The sequence below is a fragment of the Wasmannia auropunctata genome, unplaced genomic scaffold, assembly GCF_000956235.1.
Source record: "Wasmannia auropunctata unplaced genomic scaffold, wasmannia.A_1.0 LD334635.1, whole genome shotgun sequence".
In the NCBI taxonomy this organism is placed as follows: domain Eukaryota; kingdom Metazoa; phylum Arthropoda; class Insecta; order Hymenoptera; family Formicidae; genus Wasmannia; species Wasmannia auropunctata.
Window position 1 is genome coordinate 24,224 of NW_012028255.1, and position 10,427 is coordinate 34,650.

At 35.6% G+C, this 10,427-nt stretch overlaps 3 protein-coding genes across 11 annotated transcripts in view; 1 reads left to right on the forward strand and 2 right to left on the reverse strand.

The window, feature by feature from the left end:
* Positions 1-1,428: 1,428 nt before the first annotated feature.
* LOC105458148 (hexosaminidase D-like) lies at positions 1,429-4,845 on the forward strand. 3 transcript variants are annotated; one of them, XM_011703235.1, is made up of 2 exons: positions 1,429-2,192; positions 2,256-4,845. In XM_011703235.1, the coding sequence occupies exons 1-2, from the start codon at positions 1,970-1,972 to the stop codon at positions 3,722-3,724; spliced, it is 1,692 nt and encodes a 563-aa protein (XP_011701537.1). In that variant the 5' UTR covers positions 1,429-1,969; the 3' UTR covers positions 3,725-4,845. The 3 variants fall into 3 exon arrangements, with proteins under 3 accessions (XP_011701537.1, XP_011701536.1, XP_011701538.1); XM_011703236.1 differs by having other exon boundaries at positions 1,432-2,126; XM_011703234.1 differs by having other exon boundaries at positions 1,429-4,845.
* A 399-nt stretch (positions 4,846-5,244) lies between these two features.
* Positions 5,245-9,870, reverse strand: LOC105458149 (ras-related protein Rab-28-like). Its single transcript, XM_011703237.1, has 4 exons — positions 9,421-9,870; positions 7,546-7,731; positions 7,145-7,378; positions 5,245-5,877 (listed from the first exon to the last, which is right to left on the reverse strand). Exons 1-4 carry the CDS (start codon positions 9,493-9,495, stop codon positions 5,653-5,655), a joined length of 720 nt encoding a protein of 239 aa, XP_011701539.1. The 5' UTR covers positions 9,496-9,870; the 3' UTR covers positions 5,245-5,652.
* A 95-nt stretch (positions 9,871-9,965) lies between these two features.
* LOC105458150 (uncharacterized F-box/LRR-repeat protein C02F5.7) overlaps positions 9,966-10,427 on the reverse strand; it is a 9,762-nt gene continuing 9,300 nt past the window's right edge. For 5 of the 7 annotated variants that reach the window (XM_011703245.1, XM_011703244.1, XM_011703243.1 and 2 more), the window contains one exon: positions 9,966-10,348. In XM_011703245.1, the coding sequence (XP_011701547.1) occupies positions 10,213-10,348 (136 nt within the window). In that variant the 3' untranslated portion in view covers positions 9,966-10,212. The remainder of the gene's footprint in view (positions 10,349-10,427) is intronic. The other 2 variants (XM_011703239.1, XM_011703238.1) reach the window with 1 other exon arrangement.

Here is a 10,427-nt window from a genome sequence, read left to right on the forward strand (position 1 = left end):
AGAATATGCACATGTATAAAATATATTGTAAATTATAAAAAATATATTAAATGCTAGGCTAGGCATATAAAAATTATAAGTAGAACTCTAATCTAAAATTTAAAAGTCTTTTCTTCATAGTCTATCGTCTTTGTTTGATTTTTTGTGGATCGACAGATATTGTTCACAAAAGATTTACGGAAACAATAATTATAAATTTGTGACTGTAGATCGTGAATTCGATTTGATAAATCAGCTTCCCGATTGCGGGACTTGCCCGCATCCCAACAGATGTTGCGTCACTTCATGTATTCTACGTTACTACGTAGTATAATTTATTTTATTTAAACTACTTTTTTTATACTCACGTTCTATTGTACGTATAAATGGCAAGACCAAAATGGTAGAAAAACTCTATCTATACATATAAACTTGCACTTGAATGAGATGAGCGAATTTCCATTACGTATTCTTATATTGCTTTAATAAAAAAAAAATAGACAGCGCCACGCTATGCCGGGAATGCTTGCGCGCATCCGGCAAATTAATATTTAATTGATATCCGCACGACGGAAATGCAACGCGATGTAACGTGCGAGCGTGACGACATTCGCTCGACTTCCCGCTTACGATCGCAAGCGATAGTTTCCGGTACTCTGTTGTCGATTAAATCGATTGCCAGCAGTTCTGCCGAATAAGCAAATCGTCTTGGAGTTATTAAATTAAACACGCGACAGGAATAAGTAAATTATAACTCTCTTCTCAATTATATTTTTGTCTCGTTTTTTTTCCTCTCTTTTTTTTATCTTTAATTAATATATATGGTATATATAATTTTATTTTTGAAAACACAAGAAAATATAGTTAAACAGCTGTCCATATTCAATTAGCCATTCAACAAACTTTTTTCTATTCAGTGTGGCTGAGACATGTGCTATTGACATACGCTTTTTTTTATCTTATCTAAGTAACAAGTATTAAGTTACTTGGAATGGTTCAGCGATAATTTATCGTACTTGTTCTAGCACCTAACAAAAACTGATCAGTCCATTAGAAAAAAGTCAAATAAAACTCAAACAGGAGAAAATAAAAAAAAACAATATCTGTTGCAGATTATTTAGAATCAATTAACAGATCTTACGTAATTTTTTCATCGTAATGCGTCCGAGCTTCTCTCTCTCTCTCTCTCTCTCTCTCTCTCTCTCTCTCTCTCTCTCTCAATTGCAATCTAAAAATTTTTCGTTTATTTATATCGTGAGCCCGCGGTATCTATCATTAGACAACGTTCACTACAATTTGCTTCGCTCTATTCGCCGCTAAAAATTAAAAACGGGCTACGTTGTCGCTCGGCGTAGCGTGAGATGCAGGAATCAATAATTATCGTGCCGCTACGCGGTACGCGTCCCCAACGGATCAGCGAGTGTGCAGTGGGCCGCGTATAGAACCGGAGCGGAGCCAGAACGTCTCCATCTCCTCTCCGGTCCGGGTGTCTCTCGGCGACGCCGACAGACCGCGCGCGTGATTCGTGCACTGTGCAGCTTGCACCCAGCACCGCGCCTGTCCAATCCTAGGCAGGTCCGATACGCTATACAATCTCTATCTTTCTTCCTCTCTCATCCAACAAAGGAGCGCACCGAGGATAGAGAACGTTGAGGATCCGCGTGGGAAACTCGGCCCCGCGATTCGTCACGATTTCTCTCGCAGTCCTCGCAGATCGAGAGAGATCGTTCGTCAAGGAACGAGGACGGGAAATCGGGAATGCGTGCCGCTCGCGATTCGACGAACAACGCCGAGCGTGTCTCCCACGTTACTCCACAATAATCGTCGTCTCTTTCTCCCTCACCGTTTTTTCTCTCTCTTTCTTTCTCCTTTTCTCCTATTACTCTCTATCGCGGAGATCGCGCGGCTCGCGAACGATGGACGTGACAGTGCGATAAGTTTGACGGCGACTCGATCCCCCCCCGGAGAGAGTGCGAATCTTCTCGTCGTCATGACGCGTCTACGGGGCCGTGCGTCGCTGATGGTCGTCGCAACGATCAGCTTCATCCTGCTGGTTGTCATATATCACATACTGAGCAACGAGATCGACGAGATGTCATCGGGCAAGATCGGCGCGCGTCTGAGAGCTGAGGATGTGTATCCACCAGGTGAACTCACGGCGGGCGGCCCTCAGGGCGCTGCCAGAAGGCAGCAAGTAGACGGGCAGATGACGGGTGATTTGAAGAATGGTAGGAACAGACTGATTAATGAGTTAACTCACGATAAATCGTTTGCAGACGGTACTCCGCTGTTCAAAGGCCATAAGATCGTCCACCTAGATCTAAAAGGTGCCCCGCCGAAGATGAGCTATTACAGCTATCTGTTTCCATTGCTGAGAAAGCTGGGTGCCACTGGAGTACTCGTAGAGTACGAGGACATGTTCCCGTTTGCCGACAGTATCGAGGACATACACGCCGGCAACTCTTATTACAGGAAGGACATTGTGCAGATTCAAAATATAGCCAGGGACAATCAATTAATTATCATACCGTTGATACAAACTTTCGGTCACATGGAGTTTGTTCTCAAGTTAGACAAATATAAAGATTTCAGAGAAGTTCCACGTTATCCGCAAGTCTTGTGTCCTACGTACAATAAGACATTACCATTGATTTATGAAATGATAAATCAAGTTGTGTCTGCTCATCCGACGTCAAAGTATTTGCACATAGGTGCGGACGAGGTTTATCAGATAGGGGAATGCTCAAGGTGTTTAGACGTCATGGCCAAGAGGCAGTGGAGCAAACGACAGTTGTTCCTGGATCATGTTTCTGCGGTGATTAAATATATAAAGGAGAAATATCCGGAACTAATTGTACTTATGTGGGACGACGAATTCCGTGATATATCGCCGCAGGAAATTATCGATAGGGGCCTCCACTCGATGGTGGAACCGGTTATTTGGAAGTACACCACCGATCCTGGCATGACGCTAACGGATCAGCTGTGGGAAAGTTACGCCACCGTGTGGAAGGAAGTCTGGGTCGCGACGGCGTTTAAAGGAGCCACTTCGCCGGACAGATACTATACAGACATTTCGTATCACATGGAGAATCATCAGCGTTGGTTAGAAATCATTCAGAAGTATTCGAGTCAAATCACATTCAAGGGCGTTATGTTGACTGGATGGCAGAGATACGATCACTTCAGTGTCCTTTGCGAATTACTGCCAATGGGATTACCATCTCTAGCCATTAATTTAGCTATATTACAAGCCGCAGATGTAAACGCCTTTCCTGTAGAATTACCCGATCGTATATCCGAAGCTTTACAATGCGATGGTATCGTCTCGTTGAGCATACCAGAACCACAGTACGGCTGGACCAAATGCAGCTTCCACGGAGTATCGGTATACGCGGCTATTTTACGTCTTTACTCTCTGACACAAGAAATAACGAAGATGGAGCAAGATAATACCTACAAAGGATGGTTAAAGTCGTACAACATCAAATATTCTTTCGCCAGCCCTAGTTACGTCGAGCGTGCGGTTACTGATTTGGATAGATATAAAATGGAAATAATATATATCGAGAAAGAGATGCGTACAGCCATGGAAGATATTTACGACAATTATACGATGCAGGAGTGGCTTGACACATACATCGCACCTGTAAACGAAAAGCTCAATCGGTTATGGGAAATTAAGGAAAAACTTTTAGAGAGAAATACGTGGCCAAAGAGACCTCTCACAAAATCTGATTTATAGTATAAAACGGCATGCGCTTGGAATAAGTAGGCGAAAATATTCATGTTCTTTGTGGTAATACGAAGAGACTGAAAAATTTTATTAAAATAATACGACAAAAAGAACGCGAATTTTTTCGTGAATAATTGCGAAAATTTCTTAGCAATTATTATTTTTAAAAACAGCGTGGATAATCAGTGAAATGTAAAAATTTTGAACTCGTAATTTTACATCTCGAGCAATCGTTGTACAGAACATGTGATAATCTATGTAATTTAATAAGAGAGGTAATCAAATCATAATTGCACCGTCCGTAAATTAGTAAATCTCGTTTATCTCGACGGAAATAATTGCATTATTTATAATATAGAATATAGACTAATAATATTTCTTACTTAGGTCACAGTTTAGGAGAACTATTTGTATATAATTATTCTTTTTCTTCCAACGCTCTGAGAAACAAATCTTACACAAACAAATTATCAATGTTTTGCGTGATTTACAGAGATAGACGGTGTATAAAGTTAGATAGCGTAATCTATTGATAAATATATTAAAACGATACAATATAATTTTGCAGCATTAGAATAAATAATTTATTGTCATTTATTAAGAAGGCTAGATCTCAAATTATTATGTTTTTTAGATTTTAAAAATTATACTATATTATATACATATATATACGTAACGCGTATGCATCTCTATATAACGTGGATTATGTATGCAGTTAGTCTTTCCAATCATGTACGCACAGAATGCTCTCTCTTTGTCTTCTGATTATAAATGAATTATCTGCGAACATCACATTTCACTAAATGTTTATCGAAAAGATATTGGCAATTTAAATTTATGTATATTGATTTACGCGTATTAACGGCAGTATCTGCCGCTTTAGTATAAGCAGAAAATCGTGCCATAAACAGATGATTGCAATGTTATGCCCCAATTAGATAAATTTTTCAAGGTTAAAAGATTATTGTACATGTGCTTGAATTGAAGGTTTTTTATAAAAGAGATAGCAAATGAGAAGAGAATGTTTTCAATTTAAAAATATTTACATCTATGGCACTGTGTAAGAAAATCATAAGTGCTTCTAATAATAATTGTTTGTAATATATAAAAAGATAATACGGAGTATCTTAGAAATTCTTTCGATATTTTTAAAAACGATTAAATTCTTTTATTTAAAAGAGATACTACACAGATCTTCTTTATTTAAAATGAAATTTTTGTCATTATAACTTTTTTTTATATCGAGTCTTCAATTACGTTACATCCGACAACTTTTCGATGAACAAAGCTTGTAATATAATAATTAACAAATCTTAGTAATTCTGAATTCTTCTGTGAGCTACTAATATATATATATATATACACACACACAATATGCCTTTACATCATAGGCTTTGTTATTATTAATTATTATTTCGTAATAATTCTTACTATTATAAAAGTATTTTTAATGTTGTTATATAAATAATATATTGCGCGTGTAACTTATAATTACCACACAACTAACGAGATGCGGTTAATAAAATCTGTTTTTTCAATCTATACAAATTTTGTAATCATATTTATCCATTGACCCCGCACTACATAAATATAATTTTTATTTTCATCTACGTAGTGTATAAGTTGAATGTGATACGATGCACAAATTTCGTACATTCACGCGCAAGACATACAATTGTAAAAAAATACATTCTCGATACTGTGTTCTATTTGTTGAACACATTATTTATGAATACATACGCACTCAAATGAATGAAATTTATACCTATATATAAAATTGATTGTGCACAGAGATTGACTAACATTATGTATGAAATACGGTATTTATTATTTATTGTGACTGTAATTGTATAATTTTTGTTGAAACCAATAAATTTAATATGTATATTTGGCTAAATTTACATAAAAAAGAGTATTCTAAAAATGTCCGATGATTATCATTGCAGTGCACACACTGCGGATTTCGAGGCGGGGAAATGGGGATGAAATACAATTGGGTGTTGCTTTTTATTAGGAATCCTTTTTACGACTTTGTGTATTGAATTCACATCTACTGTGTCCCCAATTTCAGCGATAATGATAGGTTTATGAAAATCTTGATCTGTTCTTGTTAATCTTGTACCCAACACTTGCGCCGCTAAACCTGCTATGCATAAAGATACCTAAAAGTAAAAATCTTTAGTTCTCGTGTTGATATATAAATAAGAAGTCATATTTCTTGCACTCTTACTTTCAAAGTGACAACTTAAAAAATTAAGTTTCCTAGAAAAGGGGAAAACTTTTTCAACTTGACAGAAAAAATTATTAATTAATCAAATACCTAATATTGGCAAAAAGAATATGTACACGGAAATAATGATTTTGCTGAAGTAAAATTTAACATACAGATCTCCCTATCTAAGCTAGATACAGATCTGAAAATAATTTTGTTAGACTATTAAAATATAAATTAGATAGCGTAGGACGCTCAAACGTCTCAAACATAATGAGCAATGTTGTAAAAAGTTTTGAAATTTTGACAACTATAATGTTTAGTGTTGTATATAATAATTTTGATGATTTAACAAAATTATTTTCAGATCTGTATCTAGCTTAGATAGGGAGATCTGTATGTTAAATTTATCTAGCCTAAATAGGATTGCCTTATCAACATTTTTAAAACTAGAACTTACAGGCCAAATGGCCCGGACATTTCGCTTGCAACTCTGAACGTATACAAAAATACATGTATAGGCTAATAAAATATTGGTCGGAACAATCAACGAATAATTATTTCACATCTAATTGTTAAGTGTGAAATAATAGGCGTAGTGTAGTGTATATGTAAGTATGTGTATAGTAAACTTTATAAGAAATTTACCAATCATAATCGATTATTCTCTTCACATTATGCAACTATATATGTTTAGGTTCATTACACCTATTTTAGATCTAGACTAAAATAGAGTAGCGCAAAAAGAGTCGAAGCAAAATATTTATTAGAAGAAATTTCTTGAATTTAATCTCTCGGCCGCTCATATTTATTTCGGACGCCTTCGAAAAATTCCCTGGGGATGACTTTCCGGATGGCAATCCTACATTTAGCTAAATTTTTTTAGCAAAGCCTCAGCAAAACCGTTCTTTTCGTGCGTATTCTTAAATACATGATCACAGTTTTGTCAGTAAGACAAAAATATCAACAAAAGTTTTTGTAAGTTAAGTTCACTTTTGATAGTGGATTTGATAAGATAATAATAAGATAATAATAAATAAGATAATTAATAATAATTTTCATTCATATAATCAAATAAACATGTTTCATTCATGTAATCACCTGTCTCATTCAAGTATAAATAATTATAAATAATTAAAAATCACATTTTTTTAGTTGTATCACTTTTGAAGCAAGAATGCGATACAATACATATACAATTTAAAAAAAAAAATTACCGATTCTCCTGTTCTCGCAGACATATCGTGATAAGGAAATCCATTTTCCGCAGCGAATCGATGCGACCTGTCTCTCTTAACTGTTCTTTGATGTTCCATGTCACATTTATTACCCACTATCGCTATTAGAGGTATTTCATCGTAAGCGTCAATGAAACTCTTAACTTTACTAAGCCACTCTTCCAAAATGTCGAAACTCGAGCTATTGGTGACGTCGTACACCAAAAGAATGATCTAATTCATAAATATACATCCGATTTATACAACAATGTACAATCGCAGTGCACGAATAAAAGGCATGTTGATATTAATCAAATAATAAAATTAATGAAAGTAAATTACATAGCAAGATGAAATTTTTATTTTGGCAAAGTAAAGGCAAAACGGTAAGTCGGCCTTACGTGTGCTCCGAAAATGTATTTGTCCAGCATGTTGCCGTGCAAGGCGAGCCCGCCGACGTCCCATAAATGCAGATTGACATTTTTGTAGTAGCCGATGCTGATGTTCTTGAGGAAGAAGTCGATGCCCGCAGTAGGTACGTACTGCCTGGTGAAATCGTTGTTGCAAAACTTCTGAACGATACTAGTCTAAAGAAGGATCCTTGAATTTCAATTATCAAGAATGATAGGCGTCGCGATAGTAACAATTAAGTATATTACGAGACTTGCTATCAATAAAATTGACAGTCACACAATAATTGCCGAACGATAAATTGCAGTTAAAGCAAATATATTTGCTTATTGCGTGCCAAAACGACCACGATCTACTTAATTTTTAATCACAGTTTATTTATTTTTAATATATGTATTATTTTCGGTAAATTTATCATGATTAAAATATATTTGTCGATACAATGTAATAAATGTAAAATTATATAAATAATATGTATAAAATTTATACAATTTATAGTGGAAATATATAAAAAAATTGTGCGTTTTCACAAAAATGAATACATCTTATCTCTTTGTAAATGTGAAAGTATATTAAATGGAAATTTACAATGACAAGAGCATATTTTATAATTTTTATGTAAATGTATACAATTTTAAATTTATGTAAATGTTAAAATTGTACGTAATTCGTTCACAATTCATGTGCAATAAATTTAAAATTCAAGCTGCTTAGACAAATTTGATTAATGTTATTATATATTGACTAATGTTATTAAATGTATTGAATAGTGAAAATTAAAGTCTTATATATGTATGTAAATATTTCTATAAACTTAATTTCAATTATAAATTGACTTTTGCGAATCGTTTAATTACTATAAAGAAAAATAATTTTATTTGTAAGTTGTAACTTTATTACAAAGATATATAACTATAATAGTGGGTCTCAAAATTATCCATTATAATTGTAGTAATTATATACATGTAATACTTTTACAGTGTATAATACAAATGCGATAAACTATATATGATTAAATTTAATGCTGAATAAATAGAAATTGTGCCGAAATATATATAATAATTTATTCCGAATCGCGTAAAAAATGTCGCACGAGTGCCGATCATCTTATTCTTCTTCGACGTGACGTTTGTCATTCTGCGATATATAAATACGAAAGAAGGGGAAAGAGAATGGCTTGCAAAGGTTAATAAATTCATGCTTGACCTACATAATTAACCTCATTAATGCAAAAATTCATCGATTAGAAAATTCGTCTCTACCAATTTGCTTTATTGTTCTGTCATTGGCAAGTCGAGAGATAAACGGTAAACCGCGAACGTCGCATGTTGCGAAAATTTCCCGCATTGGATTCAGAGGCACGAAGTCGCGGAGGCCGGAAGCCTCATCGATCCTAGCTCGCGTATTACATTCATCGTTAATCTATATCGCACAATACGCGGCCGTACATTTATTACGGAGAGAGAAACATATATATAGTTACTATACTATAGCAATAAAACCGTGATATATAATGTTATCACGCGAGTAATGTCTACAGCAATTAACCACGTAAATAGTCATATAAAGATCCGCAGAAAGAACTCGTTAACGTCCACCATCCGCACAATCGTTACGAAAAGAAAAGACAAGAAGAAATTTATTAAGTATTTACTCTTTGCGCAATAACACAAAGCCCATCCCTGTCACCTGTTGAGGGACTTTTGCTATATCGCTTTTTCACCATGGTGATCGGCAAACAAATTTAAACGGACAGACACACGCTGATAAATATCCCCCGTTGGGTCTCGAACACCCGAAATTAGGGATCAACCACCTCTCCGTTGGAGATCGCGTCTTGAAGCGATAAAAAAAAAAGAACTCACTTTGCCGGCGCCGGAGTCACCCACGAACACGATTTTCAGCCGCTTCTCGGCCGACTCCTCCTCGACGTCCGACATCGAGGACGCGACAACGATGCGAGATAAATTGTCGGTAGTCTTCGGTGGTGATCATACGAGCGGCATGACTCGTCCGTCGGGACAGTCCTCGGCCGACTATAATGGCGCGGCATGGAATGTGGCAGTTCGCGTGTTGTGGCCGACGAGCGAGGTCCGAATCGACCGGTAGTGGTGGCCAGTATGGCATCGTCGTCGTCGTCGTCGTCGTCTACTCGCGGGCATGAATAAATTAACGAATAATCGATAGCAGAGCCACGCCATCGCCAACGTGCGTACCTCGCGGTTAGTAGCGGTTCTGACTATAAATTAGGATATAAATCTGACAATGTTGACGACGACGATAATATTGTGCGTATAACATTTCGGAAATGATGATGACGCACCTGCTTTGACGCTTCAGTTCTCACCTTTGCGCGAGCTCTGATGCTCGGGCAATTTATTAAATATTTATTAAATTTAGAAGCGAATGCTGTTCAGTACGGAAAATTTAATGTTTGCAATATTAAATTACAATTTGTTTTATGATACAATTTTGTCTTTTTATCACGCTAATCTACATTAATACTGTCATAATAAAAATATCGTATTTTTTATACAAATATTTTATATTATACTTTGTCGTTTTAATTTTATTTTAAGCACTTTTTCATGTCAACGAAGTTTTATGTCGCAATAAAACACTTGTAAAGCACTTGTAAAACCTATCATCAGCATACCTCAATTAAAAATTAGATCCTTATAATTTTGCAAAAGATAGTAATTTGACACTCTGCAACACGTGATCGTTCTCACAACTGTAAGTCGATCAGCTCGCTCGAAATTTGCTTTGGTGACTTCATAATAGCGACCGTCGCTAAAACAAAAACAATATTTTATAAATATCGCTTGTTTTATAGATCATTATATTTATTGTCTCTGTCTCTCTCCCTCCC